Source organism: Arvicanthis niloticus, chromosome X (genome assembly GCF_011762505.2).
Source record: "Arvicanthis niloticus isolate mArvNil1 chromosome X, mArvNil1.pat.X, whole genome shotgun sequence".
Taxonomy (NCBI): domain Eukaryota; kingdom Metazoa; phylum Chordata; class Mammalia; order Rodentia; family Muridae; genus Arvicanthis; species Arvicanthis niloticus.
Window position 1 is genome coordinate 89,406,085 of NC_047679.1, and position 21,478 is coordinate 89,427,562.

A 21,478-nucleotide genomic window follows, 5' to 3' on the forward strand; every position below is an offset into this window, starting at 1 on the left:
ATTCAGCTGTTAAAAAGAATGAAATTATGAAACTGCAGCTAAATGAATGGAGCTAGAACCAATCATCCTGAATGAGGCAACACACACCCAGGCAACACTGCATAATTTCTCTTATATGTGGAAGTTAGCATTTAAGCTTTATATGTATGTGTTTTATTTAGAATAACCAACATGATTTTGTGGTTAGTAAGGGACCTGGTGATGGGAGAGGATCTTCTGAAAAGGGGGAAATAAAATATGGTGATATAAAGGAAATGATGGGGAAACTGGAATAGGAGGGGAGGGGTGGAAGGACAAGTTGAAGGAGGGACTATGGGGAGGGACAACTAATAATTAGACAATGCCCCAACTAGACATCTTATAGTAACAAGTAAAGGCTCCAACACCAGGAATAGGTTATACCTTATTGATTTGTTAGTCAAAGGAGAACCATATACCCTTGCAAACATCACAGGTTATTTATTGCCAAGGCTATGGGTTGCTCACCAAAATTTGATAGTAAGGCATTATTGCTGAAGGCACCACACACTTATGTAATCCAACCTAGAAAAATCAAATGGATGCTCAACTATAAGCATCATCCCTACTGACTAGTGTTCATGGTGCTGGAAGGTATTATGCATGCTACCAGAGGAGAAAATAATCATATTCATAATCATTCCTACTGAATAATATTACTCCATTATGAAACATGACCTATAATACTAATCTACCTGCAAGTTATACTCGTGTAAATTAAATCTAATAAGATGTTTAAAAGATAATAATTTATGAGCAAGTGAGGCTTTTGTTGAAAATTGAAAGCTAGTTCCTCATTTATAGTTCAATCAATGTAATTCACTATGTTTACAAATGGGGTGGGAGGCACATATCATTCTGAGTCTGACAACATGCTACATTCAGCCATAGCTGAAACCTTAGCAAACTGGGCAGAAAATTTTTTCAACCTCAGATATGGCATCTAAGAACAAAAACAACATCAAAAATGTGACTGAGATTACACTTCCATGGCAAAGGACTGAAGTTTTTCCCTATTACTGAGAATTATATGATGATGTCTGTTTTCCAATGTTGGCATGGGAAAGCAGGTCCAAGATGTTTTATATATCACAAAGCAAAAATTAAAATATTTACAAAATGTCATTGTTTTCTAAAAAGAAAACTCACCAATCTACTAAAATGTTATTATGAATGGTAGGAGAATTTAGCAAGACTGTAAGAATCCAAACCAACCACATTTACATATTGTATAATAAACAAGGAGAAACTGAAGTATGACTGGGTACGGCAGATCATTCCTTACACATGGGGAACAAAGGCAGGAGGACTGAAGAGATTTCACTTCCAGCCCATTCTACAAAGTGACACCCAGTCTCAAAATGATCTGAAAGTAAATGCGCTCCATTTAGTACATATAGTATTTGCAATAGCTCCTCTCAAATATGAGCCTTTAGGAAGTACACATCTAGCAAAACACATGCCAGGTTTGCACTAAGAAAACTATAATGCATTGTTGAACAGGATCAATGAAAGCCTGTAAGTTAGACACATTTATAGTATTTGTAGGTTGGAAGATAAAAGTTTTTAAAGATGTCAGTTTTCCCCAAAGTGGATACTAGAGTCCATGCAGAGGCAGGTGGATCTCTAGCAGTTCAAGGCAAATCTGATCTACAGAGTAAACTTTAGGCTAGCCTGGGCTGTATAGTAAAACCTTGCCTCAAAGAAAAAGATACAAGTATTAGCAGGATATTTTATTTTAAAAAGATGGGAGTCTAATAATACAGTTTAATCAAAAGTAAAAGAATAGTAGAACCAAAATAGTTTTGAAAAACTAAGATGTTATAGTTTTCAGCATACATAGTATCAGCTAAAGGCTAAGAGAATACCTAAACTGATTAAACAAAGATGCAAAGTCAATTCGATGAAGAAACAATCGTATTTTAAACAAATCCAACAAGTACTATGGAGCCATTTAAATACTCATGTGCAATATTTAAAGTCAGCCTTTTGCCATTTCTAATAACACACACAAAAGTGAAGTAAAAAAGCAGGCATGGTAGATCATGCCTGTAATTCCAGTAACTGGAAGGCTCAGGCAGTCAGGGTGTGGGTGGGAGGAATGCCACAGCTTTAAGGGCAGTTTAGGCAACACAGCAAGACCCTGTCTCAAGATGGGTAGGGATGAATGAAGAGGAATAATTAGAGGAGGAGAGGGTTTGATCTCAATATAGGCCATAGTAAAGATGTCAAAAACACACTGGAGAAAATGATAGTGTCTTCAACACATGGTGCTGAGAAATCTGATGGTCCACCTTCAGGAGAACAAAACTAGACCTGTATCTTTCTGCCTGCACAAAAATGAACAAGTGAATCAGAAACTTTAATATGGAACCTGAAGTGATGGAACTGAAGAAGAAAGTTTAGTTAGTTCCCTACATGATACAGGTGTAGGAAAGACAGAAAGAGAGTGGGTCCAGATAGAAGAGGAGGTGAGGAGCAACTGGGAGGAGTACAGGGAGAGGGAACTATAAGCTGGGTGATGATAAAAGAAACTATTTTCACAGGCTGGAGAGATGGCTCAATGGTCCTGAGTTCCATTCTCAGCAGGGTGGCTCACAACCAACAGTAATGGGATCCAATACCCTCTTCTGACAGGCAAGTTTAAATGTAGATAGAGCACTCATACATAAAACAAACAAATAAAATGGATTTAAAAGAATCTATTTTCAATAAAAGGGAAAAAGAAATTCTAGTGAAGAACAATAAAAAAGGCAAACATGAAGCATTTGGGGTGATGAAGTCAGTTTACACCTTGATTACGGTGTTTTCTACGAGACAGAAAGCATGTATAAAAATTGTTCTAAAAGAGGGAGACATTTCACCATATGAAAATTTTATATTAGAAAAAAATTAATAAAAACAACAAAAAGAAAAAAATCACATGAAATCTTACAACAAGAAATGAACACTTTCCACATTCTGATAACGTCCCTCCAAATTTTTCTTTTTAAAATGTGTTTTTAATCTGTTAGAGCAGTTTTAGGATTAAAAGTAATTAGCAGAAGGCACAAATACTTTCCACCTATGTTTTCACTGGCTTGTATTATTAATATCTTGCATCAATGTGGTTCATTTTCTCTGATGAACCAATGCTGAGTTGTTAATATTAACCAAAGTATATGTGCAGGATCTGCATTAGGGTCCACTCTGTGTAACTCGCAGTTCCATTTGGTTTTCCAACTAGATGCTATATATACAACATTGCAATTACAAATAGACAGGATTCACTGCCCTAAAATTCTCCTCTGCTCTATTTTTTATCTTTCCATTGAACTTTTTCCTCGATCTATAGTTTTACCTTTTCTAGAATACCACAGGGTTGGTAACATCAGATTACCAAAGTTAGCTTCATTCACTTGGCTATATGCATTTAAGGTTTCTGCAGGCCTTTCATGGTATTATTAATTGTTCACTTATTTTTATGATCATATATCTCAAACATCAAAAACACATTATATAGCTACACTTAAACTTGTCTAACTATTATGTGGTTACTTTATTTTTTTAGAAGTTGTGAATAAAAATTCCATAGCACTTGTTTACAGGTTTTGGTGTGGGCATAAGTTTTCACATCATTTAAGTATTAGTAACAAAACAGTTCCTGGGGCAGGTGGCAAGGTTATGTTTGGCTTCAAAAGAAATCAACAATTCCCTTTACCATTTTTGCATGCCCACAATGTGGTGGTTGGGGTTCCTGTCAAGTTGACATAAGCTCATCAACTGAGAAGAGGGAAGCTCAGTTGAGAACCTCTCCCCATCAAACAGGCCTGTAGGCAAAGCTATGGGGCATTTTCTTGATTGATGATTGATGGGCAGTGATACTCAAGGGTAGGTTATCCTTGAGATACAAGAAAGTAAACAGAACAAGTTGGGGAAAGCAAGCCAGCAAGCAGCAATCCTTTGGGGACTCTACATGAGTTCCTGCCTTCAGGTCCTTGCCCTGGTTGAGTTCATGTTCGCTCAGTTAAGGAATTGTTACCTGGAAGCACAAGATGAAACAAACAAACCCCCCTTTTCCCCAGATTGCATTTGACCGTGGTCTTAACCACTACAACATATCCTATGAGGTGAATTATGTGTGCCACAGATGGTAGAGCTGGAGTGGAGCTTCTCAGGACCCTTGGAGCTCAAAGGATGGTTAGTGGGACTTACAAATCAAGAACTGGACTTTTTAGACGGTTGAAGTTTGGTTTTGCTTTGCTTTGATTGTGATTGTGCCTCATTAGTCTATCTTCTTGTAAAAAAAAAAAAGTATGTAACTGATTTGTGATTTTACAAGATTGCTACCCTGCTTTTCTTTTCCTGACTTCCTTTCTTGAAGGACTATAAGCTGTAACATGACGTAAACTGTGCTCCAAGTTGCTTTTGGTCACGGTGTCTTATCACAGCAACGGAAATACAGCTGGTATGCCCCACCCAGCAATAAAAAGTTTCTGTTGTTCCATATCCTAACAAGCACTTGTTATTCTCAACGTTTGCTGATTCTAATAAGTGCACGGTAGTATCTTTTAAAAAAATCAATACAACATATTTCTTCAAACAGGTTCTAAGTATGTATCCCTGGATAGCTAGTAATTCTATGCAGATCATGTTAGCCTTGAACTCACACAGATCTGCCTGCCTCTGCCTCCCAAGTGCTTGGATTGAGGGCATGAGACACCTGTTCAGTCAGGATCATTTATTTTGTGTGTTTTCTTTTTAATTTAAGATGTATTTATTTGATGGATGTGAGTACACTGTCATTCTCTTCAAATACACAGAAAGAGGGCATCAGACCCCATTATAGATGGTTATGAGCCACCATGTGGTTTCTGGGAATTGAACTCATGTCTTCTGGAACAGCAGCCATTTGGTAGTACTGTAAATGGCACTGAGGTTTTCAAAATTTAATTGTATGTGTTCATTGATGTAAGTGTTTAGAAAGGAAATGGAATTTTGTATATCAAATTTATATCTTTCATCTGTGTTAATTGTTAATTTGAGAATTAACTTGTTAATTACAGAAGCCCATATGCCACTGTTGTTATTTATTTTATTTTTACACGTGTGTGCATGCATGCAAATGCCTGTAGAGGCCAGAAAAGGGCATTGACTCTGAGCTAGAGTTAATAGGCAGCTGTAAGCCACCTGATGTGAGTTCTGTGAACAAAGTTGGGGTCTTCTGCAAGAACAGTAACTTCTCTTAATCACTGGATCATCTCTCCAGCCCTTTGGGGAAATTTTATATGAATAATTATATCATCTGTGAACAAAAGTAGTTTTATTTCTTTCAGTATGCACATACGATTTACTCATCTAAGACTTCTAGTAAAAGGTAAATTTCAAAAATGAGAGTGGATACTATTTTCTTATTCCAGACCTAAATGGGAAAGCATCTAATGTCTCACCTTCATGATACTGCCATCCTGTTAACATGAATAAATTCTCCTCTACCTCTAGTTTGTTAAATAGTATTAGATTTTATCAAATGCTCTGTTGGCATCTTTTGATAATATCATGTGTTTATTTTCTTCAGCTTGTTGATATGATAGACTACCTTAATTGACTTCTTTTAAATATTGAAACACATTTACATACCTGCAATAAATCGCACCAGACTATGGTAAATCATATATGCAGGTCCACGTGCGCGTGCGCACACACAGACACCTACAGAGGCCAAAAGAGATTGCTGTGTCCTGTGGACCTGGAATTACAGATAGTTCTATGGCACACCATGGATGTGCTGGGAACCAAACTCTGGTACTCTGCAAAAGCAGCAAAAGTTTTTAACCACTGATTCATTTCTCCAGTTCCTTGATTAACTAAAAAATTTAAGGATTCCAGCACCTATATTTATAAGAGATATGGGTCTACTATTTTCTATTTGCAATGTCTTCGTCAAGTTTGGGTATGAAGGAAATAGGGTAATCAAGGAGTGAGTTAGGCAGTATTCTTTCTGAGTTTTGTTCTGGAACATACCATAGAGACATCATGTTATGTCCACTTTTAAATGTTTGGCACAGCTAACTAGTGTGCTCTCTTGAGAATGGTGGTTTCAATTTTAGAGTATAGTACTTGTTGATCCTATGTCCTTTAGAGAAGCAATATTTGAATATTGACAGTCTAGTTTATTAGGTATTTCACGAATTGTGCCTTTGATATTTTATTCAAAACATCATTGCCAAAGCCACACCACTATCTAGACTATCTAGACTTTGTTCAGTGATGCACCCAAGGCTACTGTGATGTAAGATCCATGGCCCAATTAAGTTATTTACTCGGGATAGATGAAGTCAGTTGTTCAAGCATTATCTATTGAAAAGACTATCCCCCATTTCATTTACAACTTTCCTTCTTTGTTGTGAGTTTCCTGACAATGTTTGCCTATCTATTTCTGGGCTTCCTGTTGTTTTCTATTGATCGATTTATTGTTCCTTTGACCAGCGTCACGGTCTTCATTGTTCCAGCTTATACAATAGGTCTTGAATCACGTAATATCCGTTCCATGACATCATTATTTCTCAGTATTTTTTTGTTGTTTTATATCTTTTCCTTTTTCATACAAACTTGACTCACAAAAAGATTTGTTATGATTTTGAATACTATTGACTTACAGATTAAATTATGAAAAACTGATACTAACAATCTTTAATATTTCAATGTAACATGGACTACCTTTCCATTAAATGCGCTGTTGATTATATATATATAAAATTATAAAATATTTAAAATATATAATTATATATATGATTTTAAGTGAGTTGATATGTCATAATACACATGTTTAGTTCAAATTTCTCTTGTTCTTTGCTAGAATATAGGAAAACAATTGATTTTTATACATTTATCTTGGTACTTTTGAATTTTCTACATGGACATTCTTGTGATTTTTTTCCCTCCTATATTCTTTTCATCTCATCTCCCATCTTACTGAATCTCAAAGAAATCATTAACTCTCAGTTCATTCACTACTTTCTAACACAACAGAATTGAAAACTTGGAAGCCCTTTGCTTACCAGATAGGAAACTAGAAACTCCTATTTTTTAATCCAGATAATATATATATATATATATATATATATATATAGTGACAAGGAAATGACTACTAAGTTAATAAATTTATACTCACACTGACAATCAAGTGATTTGCATTCTACATATAAAACTTACTTCAGTGTTTCAGAAATAACTGGCATACTTGAAAACAAACTCATGAACATGGCACCTTTAAGTAGCATTATTAGTTTTGCATATGTATCTGGGGCTACAGTACTTTGAAAGCACGTAGTTATTTTCAAGTGTAAATCTATGGTTTACATAAAAATAGATCTTGTATATCATGTATTTCATTCTTCTCTCAGGTGCATTAGTGTACTGTATGGTTGATATCAGAGCTACTTGTTTAAAATATCAAGTTAGATGAGTTTTTGCTACCAGCTGTGATCCTTATATTAGGATGATTTATCTCTGTCTTACTTGATAAACAAATAGGATAACAAAAAATTAAGACCTTTGAAAGATTAAACAGTCACTAAGACAAAATAAACTGCCCAAATATGAGTTCCAAATAAATTTACACATTAAAATAATCCTATATTCAAAATGGCCCACTGAGATGGCTCAGTGGGGAAAGGCACCTGCTGCCAAGCATGATGACCAGAGATCAATCACATTACACACATGATGGAAGAACAGCCTCCTATGAGTGTGACTCTGGCTTCTGTTCATGCCAAGCCACAAGACAAAAGAAATAAATGTATAGAAGTAACATTCAAAAATATACAGATGGCCAATGCTTCAATTTGAACTTCTGTGTCTGTATTGGCAACAAAACTAAACAAAGTTTAGAACAGCTCTCTTGAGCCAAAGCAACCTTGTTTAGAAAACAAAATTTGCGCAAAATTAAAGTTCTCTTTCCTTTTTTTAAACCCACAGATCATTACTCCATATGCTCACATCTCATGGAAATCACATTACTATCACACTGTCTTCCAAACTGCATTATTTAGAAATGCAAAAACCTTACCCAAAACACCACTGCTGAAAGAAAACCAATCCTAATGCAAATATAATGGCATTACATCACATATACTGGTCTTATATCAATGATATATTTAGCTTATTATGCCAATGAGATCCTTAATGATGCAAAAGACAGGGACCAGAGGCAGGCAAGGAACTAAACAGTAACATTGGTGCTATTGAATAATGTTACAGCAATCACTGACGTTGATATTTTTCAAGCATATAATATCATTAAACATAAGAGTCATTAAAAAATATTTTAACACTGCTCAAAATCTAGGGGCTTTCACAACTATAAATGTTTCTTTATGTGCACACTGAACAATTATCAGTTTTCACAAACTAAGGTAAATTTAATTTCAACATATGCTTGTAAGTTTGGACTTTAAAAAGTTTTGACCAACTGGGTAGTGGTGGTGCACTCCTTTAATCCCAGCACTTGGGAGGCAGAGGCAGGTGGATTTCTGAGTTCGAGGCCAGCCTGGTCTACAGAGTGAGTTCCAGGACAGCCAGGGCTACACAGAGAAACTCTGTCTCGAAAAACCAAAAAAAAAAAAGTTTTGACCATTACTCAGGAAAGAATTTAATGAGCTACAATGTATAATCAACTAATCAACCACACCTAAACCCCAGTATATCTTCTTGGATAAGAAGCACCAATGAGCTGATTTTGTTGAAATGAAGATGTTACACTAATCTCTAGGAGATATGGAGAAGAAAAGTACAACAATCAAGTGGCAATATCCAAGAGAGACATCAGCTGAAGAACTTATGACTTGCTGCTAACTACTGGTATCTGAGAGTCCCAAAGGAATTCAACTAACATGTGAAATGGACCTTTAACCTGCATCATTATAGCTGTTTTTCAAATAGCTCATCTGGCCTTAATTAGAACTAGAAATTCCTGCTACTTTAGTAAGCCCTATTAGTAGGAATAATACAGAATGTAAACAGCCACAGAGACATCTATCTGTGTCATCAATGTTCTGCACTTCTCCCAAGATTAGGTCAAAGGGTCAATAACTCTATCACTAGTCCAAAACCAAGAAGACATTCCCATGAACTGTTTTTGATAACGGCTCTTACTGTAGACACATCACTATGTCAGAATTACAATAATATTTATTCTAGTATAACACATATGGTCAGTGGAAAGGGAAAAATGAATCTTTGCTCTGAGTTATGTGGACTGGACATACCAAGTAAACAAATTCCTTTTTAATTATTAATTTCTTTTAAAAGCTTCCAGAACAGTGGGGGGGGGTACAAAAACATAAGTGCTTTCCCCCTGTTCATTAATCAAAGTTGAAACACAATATAGGAATGGCAACATTCAGTCGTTATATAACTGGTGCTTTATTTTCTTGGCATGAGGTTTTAGAGCTGAAGTTTCTGTCCCATTCCCTCAAGACTTTAAGACCTCATTTTCAGTTGTGAAAAACAGTGAGCAAGGAAATCTAGGAAGAAGTCAAATTCTTCATCCCATGGTTATGGCTTATTTACCCATCCAGGAATTAAATAAATATCTCAATCGTATTTGCTGAATCATTTGACCCAAACTAATTCAACTACACACACACACACACACACACACACACCACCCTCCACACACAAAACACCACTATACCCATGAAAAGTACTGTGTGCATATTATTGTCTTCTCTTTATTCACTTTGTGGCTAATTTGGTTCTCTACTACCAGGTACTCAAATGTACTCAGAAGAGAGGGGCAATAGTTGAAAGATGGTTGACACAGGAGGTTGACACTATTGGCTAAGATGAGAACAGGAGATATGCCATGAAATTTCAATTCATCATGTCTTTCTATCTCTTATTAGCATGGATAACTGAGAGTGGATGGTATTCTCATTAGTCTTTCTATGAGGCCATGGGGATATCCTTTTACAAAAAGGCTACTTGGCTGGTGAAATTTGACCTGAAATTTTTTTCTGGCTAAAAATCTGTTCCATGTCATATGGCATAGGACTGTGGCCAAAAATCCAAGTTCTTATTTAAAAAAAAATCCTTCCTATCAGCACCTCAAGATCACAAGTGTTAGCTAGAGACCTGTTTGACTGGGGATGTTTCCTGTCTGAGGTGGGCTCTTGAATATTTCACAACAGAATCAAATTTATCTCTCATGCAAACATAAAGTCCCTAACTTTCACCTTGAAGAGCATGAGAATATGTGTTCAATATTGGTACATTTTAGAGATAACAACTGTGAATTGACATAACAAGTACTGATTCAATTGGTGTCAAGACAGCGTTTCACTTAATATATATGTATGTATTGCTGAGCTCAGAAAAAAAGGACTCTGAGTAGCTGTAATAAGTACCTATGATTATCCATAGATCTTAAGATTACTGTTGTTTTTCTTACATGTTCATATATTTTCTACATGTTTAGCAATGAGAATCTATTCTTATATTAAAAGAACAACCATGTTAATATGAAAGCTTCTTTGGATGCCTGACAGCTGTTATTAGTCTAATAGGCACATTAAGTATCTATTATTTGATCATTTCATTATACTGTATGCCAATTAATTAGTGTCACTAAATGTTGAAGTAGATGGAACATGTTTCATCATAATTATTGAAAGACATCTATTTTGTTATTACTTAATTTCTGCCCTATTCCTTTACAGATGGTTAACAGAAATATACCAAAGAGTTTCTCTTTATCTTACTAGTGTAGAGTTATAGTTGTTCTCTTTATTCCACGCTGGATATGCATTATTTGAGCAGCTCATGATCAACACAGCTTAAGTAGTAGGTGGGAAACGATTCTATAGGTACAGTTGCTACTTCTTAACAAACCCATAGTTTTCTTTTTTTTTTTTTTTTATTTCTTCAGAAGGTACACACAAAATTGAAAGTAAAAACGCTGTCATCTACCTAACTACATCCTAACTGTATCTACTTTTTTATTTAGATGGCTGATGATTTATTTCATCTTTTAAAGTCATTATCTTCTAACTAGTCTTTTCATCTCAAACCTGTGTCCAATGTTTGTGAAAGTAGTCAGGCTATAAATCTTAAATGGATAAAATCCTCTTCAGCATGACCTCGTGATATGATTAAAAGTCCAAGTGTTTTTTCCAAATTCAAAAAAACTGAAGTCTTGGTTTCTCACATCTCTTCCCCATAGTTTCTACTCTGATGTTCAGTTCTCTATCCAGAATGTAAGACTTCTTCCCAGGAACATATTTTTAACCTTTCAGAATTTTTATTTGGCTCAATTAGGTAACTGAATATTTTTCAGCTTAGCCTGTCATTTCAAGATTCAAATTTTATTTTTATCTGTGTTTACATCTTTGTGTATGAATGTATATGGTATGCGTGTGTGGTGTATGTATGTGTGTGGTTTATACTCATGTGTGCACAGTCATGCCTATACATGGAGGCCAAAGGAATACACTGAGTGTCTTGCTCAATAACTCTGCTATATTCCTTTGAGACACAGTCTTTTATTGAATCTGGAGTTTGATTGATGGCCACCAAGTCTCATCATACTCCTCTCTCTGTCTCCCACATTGCTATGGTTACATATTTTTACATGGGTTAATAAGGATTCAGACTCAAATCCTCATTCTTGTTTAGCAGTCTTCCACCTGTGCATTTCCCAGCCCCAGTCTCAGTCTTTTTGTTGTTGTTGTTGTTATTGTTACTGTAGTGGTTTTGGTGATGGAATTTAGGGCCTTGTACCTGCTGTGTAATCGCTTTACCTCTGAATTCTATCCCTAGCCTTTTGTTCTTTAAGTCCCAAAGTGTGCATTGCCTCTCTTAAGGAAATGTTGTTAGAAAGGTCTTTATTCATTCACTTAGATCATCACATATATATTAAGTTGCTGCCACATGTAAAAGACTGGGCTTGAATTCAAGAAAATGAACTGGCTTCTTCAAAGAATTTCCAGAGCTAAATTGGTATAGTGAAGAGAATATTGTATTTGGAGAGCTGTGCTTTAGTTCTGACTCTGGCTGGCATTTACAGTGATCTGTCTTTGCACCAAGTCATTGGATGCCATTTTGTTTCAATTTTTCATCTCAAACTTAGTGGACCATGAAACTTGCTTTTGTAAAAATATTTCTGTAATGGCTACCATTTATTAAAAGCTAATCTTGTCCTACCCAATATGCAAATTATTGTGTTGGTCCTGATGATTGATCTTGATAGGATTTAGAAATACTTTGGAAACAAACCATGGGGCATGCCTTGTGATGGGTTTTTCTGGATTAGTTTAACTGATGTGGGAAGAACTATCCTGAGGATAGCACCTTTCCATGGGCTCTAGTCCCTATCTGAATGAACAAGAGAAAGGGTACTGAGTAGCAGTATTTGTCTCTGTTTTCTGACCACAGACAAAATGTGATCGATCAGCTGCCTCAATTCCAGCAGCAATGCTCTTTGGGAATAATGAAGGATTCTCCCAAACGGAGCCAAAATCAATGTTTCTTCCCTTAAACTTGCTTTTTTTGCCAGTTTTTTCATAGCAATGAGGAAAATTAATCCAGTGGTGATCACTACTTCTTCCATTGTAGGAATGGAAAAATGTATCTACACTAGTGGTTTTCAACCTTCTTCATGCTGCGACCCTTCAATAGAGTTCTTATGCTGTAGTGACTCCAACCATAAAATTATCTGTTACTTCACAACTGTAATCTTGCTACTGTCATGAATCATTAAGTAAATATGTGATATGCAGGACATCTGATATGTGACCCCCTGTGAAAGTGTCATTTGACCTCCAAAGGAGTCACAGCACACAGGTTAATATTCCCCAAGTACATAAGACAATTGTAAAACTAAGGGTTGAATCTAGGCTAATTTCAAAGTCACCATGCTCCTGAATTTTTAAAAAAAATCAGAAAATACTTTGAAAAAATATTAAGCTGTCTAACTGAGAGTCAAGAACGTGTTTAGCCCAGGTTGGCCTTAACTTCACAATCCTCTGTTTCCTTGGTGTTGAAATTACAGGCATTCATACCATGACAAAGTTATCTGATTTTACGGTACTCTTCCTCTCTTCTTCTTCCACCTAGATACACTTTAATAGGTATATTCTCTTTATTGCTTCGTTTTAATGTTTAATAATCCTGTGAAGCACCAAGGAGATCTTAGAAAAGTTGTGCTTTTTTGGTCTGGCTGTCACCAGAGATGTAGCAGATGCCTGCATGGCCACAAATTGCTAAGCTTCTTTTATTTTTTCTTACTATGCTGGTGGCTCGCCTTTCCTGAGAATTCTAGACTCTCACTTTCTTTAATCCAAACATAAATGTTTGCAAGCTTTAGCTTGGAAGAGAAAAATGAGTGAGAATATATTCACTCGGAGATCCAGTTTACTTTTATAGAGCAGGAATGGATCCATGCGACACAGCTTTGCCTCCAGCTGCTCTGCCAGGCTTAGTATAGTCTGGTTCATTAGAAACATATAATCAAATATTCTTCACAATTCAGTTCTTCAACTTCACTTTGATCAATACTTCATTACCTAAGTTAGATCTGCCAAAAGGGGCAAACTTGTCAGCCCATTTGTCCCATATTTGCATGAATATTATGCTGTGAATGTTACGCTCCTTTGAACTTCAAAAGAACTTCCTGGCCTCATTGACTACAACTTTAACAACAGAGAATAATGGAGTTATAGAAAGATCTTTTCCTGGCTAAGGACCTCAAACTTTGCTGACGCTGGACAGTAGCAAACTTTTACATAAGCAACAAATGGCTCATTCATACAGCGCAGTGCACTATCAGTATTTCCTGGTGTCCTTACCCTGTCTTCCTGCTTGTGAAAGCCACTACAACTCTGGCTAATTAGCTAGCAGCAAGTAGCAACACAAGCCTTCACCACTCCTTGTTGAACAGAATTTTCTGCATACAAAGCATTTTTTTCCTAAAACTTGTCATATTTCCACAGCAATTGAGAAAAGATCTTTCTCCATAAGGGTACCTCACATGTTTCCTACCCGGGGAGTCCAGATAGAAGATCAAACATGCTACTGGACTTCAGATAAATCTATTCTAACCAGCACCTGAAAACTCAAAAACTGAGGTTTCCTCAAGTAAAATGGAGACGGACAGTATGAACAGATGAAAAATTTTATCACTTCTATATTTCTATTTTTTAGCTTTGTAAAATTTAAAAATAATCCTCCTTTTCATGTACTCCCATGACTTCCTTTCTCCTGTGCTAGGCAGTAAAAATATGTTTCTTTTTACTTTGAAAAACTTTTTCCTTTTTAAAATATAGTGATTTCCACTTGTAGAAATTCTGGAATAGATAATATAAAAAGATTATAAATATTACTCTTGAGCCCAGAGACTTAAAAAGTAATTCTCTGATGCATCCCATATATGAATCTAAATTTTTCATGGAACAGAGAACTATGGATAAACTCCAAGAGAAAATACAATAATATAGGGTGGGGAGAGACCTCCCAGGAAATTCAGTAGCCACAGAGGAAAGGAATACAGACCTGACCACACAGAATTTAAACAGTGATATAAAAATACAACTTACATAAGCAATAGTTGGAGTAACAAAAATCTAGTAAGATTTTATACATGAAAAATAAGTAACTAGTAAGTCCAACTAAGCCAAAATATTACTGAAAAAATCACATAGGAATAGGAAGATATGAAGGCAAAAATGAAATATAATTTCTATAATTGTGATGATCCTCCAATATAAAGATTAAAAACACTCTTGGTAAGGGAATTATAAATGGCCATTCATACATGGGTAGTAGGAACATACTGACGAGCAATTTGACAGCAGTTATCAACAATTAAAATAAAAACACTATTTGACTATCAGTTTCTCACAAATGTGTGCATTAACATCTAAAGGGTTTCACTAATGCCCTTAATTTGTAATGTGGAAAACTAGAAGCAATGTATCTACAAATAAAGGATATTTAGTTAAACCATGCAATATGTGTGTGTAGTTGAAAATGATGTAAGCATTAGAAAGACATGACATTGTTAAAAATGTTTTAACATGACATGGGCATCATGTATGTATTTGTCTTTCTGAGATATAATTTAAGAAAAAAATTATAGGCTACCAATTTTTTTTGAAAAAATGAGTTTTTAAATACAGTACTTGGATCATTTGTGGAAATTCTCCATTTGTTTGATATTTCCACTGTTTATAACTTGTCATTGTTAGGGTATCAACATAAATATATATGCATGAACATTTCATGTGCGAAGGCAACATACATGAAATGCATGCTATGGGATTTCCTCTTTAGTAAAGAGTTTTTGCAAATCTTTGATTTGGGTGTGGCCACATGAAATTTCAGTAAACAATTATCGTGATGATGGAGTCACCATCCGAGTATAATCTGAAATATTAGATCAAAACCAGTGCCTTAAGCCATCTGTTACATTAACCAAATATTAAAATGACTTGGGACATAATAATAGGCACAAAGAAACATTAGAAAGTATCAGTTTAGGCTTCATAAATCATCTTTCTTTGATTTGTCAACAAAAGTCTAAGTTTTATGGATAATATTCTTCAATTCTTGGTAAGTATGGAAGACCTCCAAGAAGAAATACTCTATTGAGAGTTACAATATTCCCTATGAGGCCATCAGTAACCCAGGCTATAAGGGAAATGTCTTTCTAAGAGACCAGGAATTTTTAAAGTCTGCCAATTGTTAATGGAGTTAAGAAACAGGCAGACAACATTTCTATCGTATGCACTTAAATAAACGGAGAGTGCTCTGATATGGACTACTCTGTGGATGGAAGGAAAAGTGGGTAATACGAGAAAGACGAGAGGAGAAGCTCAAATTCCCTTTCTGAGACTGTCCCCCGCTTCTCTCCCATTTATGCCTCACTTATACTAGATGTCACTACAGATCACAGATGCTTAAGCTCCTTATCAAATGCCCCTTTTCTCCCAGGAAGAAGACCGCTTGCTATGAAAACCATTGTGGGAACAGACACACTCTTAATGATGGAATAGGCTTGGCTCTACCTTCCATATCAATGTGCCTTTTGCTGCCCATACTTAATTCTATGGATAGAAGAGATAAATGTTCAAGTGATGTGATTCAGATGCTGCTACAGCTCCTATCAAGGATATTTTACAGCTCTTTTATGAATAAGTTCAGCGGAGGACAGAATATACCCCTATTGGACCAATTCCACTTTGTGCTTTTTTTTGTAACCATAAAAAAGGATCAGGGCTTAGTCTCCTCCTTAAATATAGAGCAAGTATCAACCCCAAATGTGGCTGTAAGTGGCCAAAAGAAGTTGAGGCCTATGATGTACACATGCAGCAGAGAGCTTGTACTAAGAACAGATATGTCAGTGGCAGCAAGCAGTGGCAAATTAAACCTCATCCCCTTCAGCACTCCTACCACCCTCATTTTCTCTAAAGTGTTAGCCCAGACAGATCACTGGTTTTCTAGAACTAACCCCTGGGTTTGTGTGGCCATCCCTTTCAATAAATGACATCTAATTTCCTAACAGTTCTTGAAACTTAAGTTTCATCGCTGGGTCTGAATCCAGTTCCTTCATTGATTTTCAACAATAGGGTTATGCAGAGCCTGCCTTTCTTTGCTTTCTTTGTTTGATGTTTTTTCATAAACTGAAACCTTCACTGAAGAGTCTGAAAAAAATGGGAAAAAGTCCAGCTCATCTGTCAGATATTTCTAGAGTTACGTAAAACGGGATGATATTTGTACAGTTGAGAAGAGGAAAGTGAAAACGTGTCATGCGTTCTTCGAGATGAAAACTATATGATAATCAGAAAAACAGCCTCAAGTTTAGTTGGCTTGATTCGAAGCTCTCATTCTTTCATCGACTCATACATAAATCAGTAACATTTATTTTCTTCTCATAGAACATCAGCATGGCAACATTTGGGCTAATCATAATCCCCATAGACTATAACCACAATTTCAAAGATGTGATAAATTTGAGATTTTTTTTTTAAATGCAAGATACTTACGTTTTACTTGTTCTGTTTTGCTTCCTTCTAGGAAAACAAAGAAGAAAAACATGGAAATGATATATTTCATGCCTTCCATCTTCCACGTTCTTCTCCTTTGAGCTGCTGCAAAATGCAATTCAGAGACTCCAAGGAGTGGTGGACTAAAGCTGTTGAGAGGAAAAAGAAGTAATTAAAACAGATCCCTAGGGACTGATGAACATCAATGATACTTAAGTTCCTAACTGGCTAAAAAAAAAAAAAAAATACTGAAGAATGTACCGGAGTGCAAGCATTGTTTGTAGAAGAGAAAGAACTTGCCTCTCCTGTCTTGTAAAGATTATGGGAGGAAATTCTCATGAGTTGAGTACATATTCCTGTCCAACACTGAGGCTAAATTCTTACAAGCACGTCACAGGAAAAAGAAAAGCTGAAATTTTTTAGACATTCTATTTTTGGTGGATGGGAGTAGAGAATCAGAAATTAGGAGTCTATTTAAAAAAGGCTATTCTGGCAAACCATGTACAAGTATCAAGGATTTTACTACAACTATGTCTGAAAGAAGCTTAGTAGCCTTCAATTTAGACTAACTTTATCATTAATCATTCAAACATACTTCCCCACTCAGTGTTTCTCTTGTGTCTTCTATGAGACCTAAAGGAACCTTCACTTTGGGTGCTCAGCTTGCAAAATGTAGCTGTAATCTGGTAATGGATGCAATTCAATTTCTGAGAAGTTTTATTGCTTAGAAGAGTTCAGACATACTTCTTCCCAGGAAGCCCATTGTGAAAAGAAATGTAAAATGGGTAATTTTAAGAGAAAATAAGCAAATTTCAACAATGATTCATTCAATTTATCCTACCATGCAAGAGGCTGTTACAGCAACCACAATTCGTTAAAAATAGGAATTGGTGGGCAAGCTTGAAACCTTAGTCTTTTGAAGCCTTAAAACACAGACAATTTGCTTGCATCCAGTCATGACTATTTTCCATGGAATTTAGAGTTCATAAAATTCTTCCAACAGGTGATTAAAAATATTTAAATATTCTAGAAGTATTGCATTCAATCAGGGGTTAATCAGAAATAGTAACATGCACACAGTGGTGTGAACGTTCAGTGAATCCAGTGTAAATATTGACCCAAACTATTAATTTGAAGGAACAAAATGCAAGATGCTCATTTTTTTTTTTTTTTTTTTTTTGAGAACTGAATCTCTCTTGGACTCTATAGTGGATGTCCCAGCTTTTACTTTAAAGGCTATGAAACTGCCATGATCATTTAAAAAAAAAAAAATCCATTGCTTCAGCGTAGCCTGGTGGAGCATGCTTGCAAGGATCACTGTAAGTTCAAGGCCCACACTGAAATACTTTGTCTAAAACACCAAAAATATCAAAATCAAAAAATAAATTAATTAATTAATTAAAAAAAACAAAATCCAACTCCCAAACAAACAAATAAACCAAAATACCAAAAATAAACAACAGCAACAAAAACATTACCACCAAAAAAAAAAAAAAAACCCAACTTTCTTTCAGATTATAAATCTATGCATACCTGGCTGAGCATAGAGAATTATTGGTACTATCAGGCTGCCTTGTAGCACCCATCTCCTGTCTTTCTCAGCTCTCCCTGCACATTACGGAAGGTTCACATTCTCCTAGGCCATGCTCCTAGACTTGCTGAAGCCTGAATTCTGATGTTTTTTGTCTGTTTTGTGGGTTTCCATTCTACTTTCAGTCATTCAGAACATCAGTGTATATTGAGAGCTACTAGATCCCTCTGAAGCAAAGCGTTTTTTATTAACGGTTTAACACAGCCACCCACCCCAATGGAGTTCTTCCTGAGCCCACTTTAATAAGCTTTTTCCTCTAAGTCCCCGAAAGACAAAGATTTTTAATGTTTGAAACTAATTTATCACAATCATATATGGATCTCAAGGGGTGCTTCTGAAACTATGGCTTTTGAGTCTCCCCATGCAAGAATCAACGGGGTTGTTTTTCTTGTACAATGCTTGGGCGATTTGGTGAACAGTAGCATTGCTTCATAACTTAAGCTGGCAAGAAAATGGCCCTTAGAATTTTTGCTTTTCTTGGGTCCCAACTAATGCTATGAGCAAACAGAAAAGTTGGTGACTAGAGAGCAATTAATCTCTTTTGGCATTCCTGTCATCTGTGTGGCCTCCCAGGAGGTGATGGAGAACATCAGAAAACGAATCGTTTTATAAATATTCACGTATGATTTACAAGATCCTGAAGTCTTGCCTTTGTGTTCTGTGCAGAAATATGAACCAAAAAGGATTCACTCCCCAGGGTTCTTCGTTATTCTATTTCTCTTTATTCCTTTACCTTTCTATTTTGGGGCAGGATGCTGTTCAAGACATTTGTTGGGACTGTAGCAATAAACAGAAGCATTGCTCAGGAAAACATCCGACTCTTATTCCTGCAAAGAGCCAAAGTGTACCTAATTTTTCAAATTATACTTTGACCCAGTTAACTGGAGTTATTTCTGCATTAACTCTCTGCTTCACACAGACTGCTGGGCTGCTGAACTTGCACTGGCTCTTACAGGTTACTGAGAAATGTAACCACAGACTTGTTGGGGGTAAAGACAAAGGATCCAGGGCCCAAAAAGAACTGAACAAAGAAAACAAAACCCTGCAAATAACCCTAGGGGTGAAGATGGGCTGGGAGAGTGTTTGGGTTTTCTTAAGAGATGGAGAAATGTGTTAGATACCCAAACCCGGGGAAAGGTATCAATTCAGGTGTCTCTAGGAAACCAGTGTTCACATTGCTCATTTGCATCAAGTAAAGATGCCAATTGCTCCTTGCTCAGCTGTAACTGCAAGATCATCTGGGCACACACTCTCAAAGCAGATCTCCTGAGCAGAACAGAACCAGAGACATCTCTAAAGAAAAGACAACAGTTATCCATTTGATAGACACCACTTTACACCTGACAGTGTCTCTTCAAGGCTCAGGGGGAAGCTTGACTGACCTTGTGATTTCAGTCAATGACATCTGTGGGATAGTCCCCTGGGTAGCAATTTTCTTTCTGACAAACAAGGCACTGGAGACTAGTCCTTGTCCATCAGCTGAAATCCTCTCACCAGGATACCACCCAACAACAAAAGCTCCCTTAACTCCTGGTGGGTTACCAAAGAAAGATGAGAATTTGAGTCCAAGGTATCTCTTGTCAGAGGCAGAGCCTTCATCAGTGCTCATGACTGACAAACAGAATGCTTTGCTTTTGGCTTATAAAACACCTTCTGATCTAGCATTCCGTTTTGACTCCATACAATTACACTGTCAAACACAGGGGAGTGCATTGGAGGAAGAAGGAAATCAGAATTGAGTTAGTAGCAGGGATGGAAGGTAGCTTTTTCAGACTCTGAAATCCAGCAATCCCACTTGTATCTTGAGCCTAGTAGGTCTGGGCTTGGAAAAAAGGAAAAGATGGAATGGGGAGGATGCCCAAAAGAGACAGGAGCCTCTCCTCCACCCACCCTGTTTCTTAACTTGTGAATCCGTCCACAGTACTTCACTAAGGGAGCAAAACTGGCTCTTTCCTGCACACATTAAGTAATAAAGCAAAGCACAAAACCCATAGGTAGCTTGGCAAGGAATGCCCACACTGCCTCTGGAAGAGTAAGAAGTACCAGAACAACTAGAAACGCAGGCTAAACAGGGAGCGGCAAGTCATGGGTTCAAATCCCCAGCTCAGTCTGTTTCTTTGGGGTACCTGGGGTTCTACCTTCATTCTATCAGCAGGACTATAGAACTGGTTGGGATGGAAGGTCCCAAAGTTCAAAGCACCCTGTGGGAACGTCCAGGGGCAGTTCCAGGCAACAGAATGTACCCCACCTGTGAAAAGATTGGAAAGCTAGGCAGAGGTGAGGGGAAAGGCATAAGGCATTGCTTACTGACCTGGGCACTGGCCTCCTCCTTCAGCCACGCTTGCAAGCGCTCTGAGCTCCCTGGGGCGCTCCTCCGAGGTCTGGGGCTCGCAGGTTGTGGCGAGAACTTGAGTGCGCGCGAAGGGGGAGGGGGGACTCAAAAGTGGGTGGGAGGAAAAAACATCACCGCCCTCGCACCACGAGGGAGCAGAGGCTCGCTTGGCTCCAGGGGGCAGAGCCAAGGCGCGGGCGCGGCGGCCCGGGGCCACCTGCCCGCCCGCCTGTCCGCTCCCCACTTGGCCCGGCCGCTGGGCGCTGGCGGGAAGTTCTCCAGCAAGCAGCCCAGCCGCTGCAAACACGCACCCCTTCTTGGTCCCAACACCGGGCTTTATTCCTACATCCCAGACCCGAAAGTTACAAAACGGGGAGAAAGTGTGAGGCTCAGCCGGCACTTTCCCATCACGCAGCGCCCCCACTACACACCCCTCCTTTGGCTAGTAGAGCGTTGGGGTCTTAAAGGGACCGCGCATCTTCTGCAACCCACCCTCTGCCTCTGCAGCGGATGCTC

General features: G+C 37.3%; 1 protein-coding gene across 2 annotated transcripts in view; it reads right to left on the bottom strand.

Annotated features, from left to right (window-relative positions):
- Chrdl1 (chordin like 1) overlaps positions 1–21,160 on the bottom strand; it is a 102,901-nt gene extending 81,741 nt beyond the window's left edge. The window contains exons 1-2 of one of the 2 annotated variants that reach the window (XM_034485610.2): positions 20,942–21,160; positions 17,040–17,188 (exon numbers count right to left, since the gene is read on the bottom strand). In XM_034485610.2, coding sequence (XP_034341501.1) covers positions 17,040–17,118 — 79 coding nt within the window. In that variant the 5' untranslated portion in view covers positions 17,119–17,188; positions 20,942–21,160. The remainder of the gene's footprint in view (positions 1–17,039; positions 17,189–20,941) is intronic. The other variant, XM_034485611.2, reaches the window with a different exon arrangement.
- Positions 21,161–21,478: the final 318 nt, after the last annotated feature.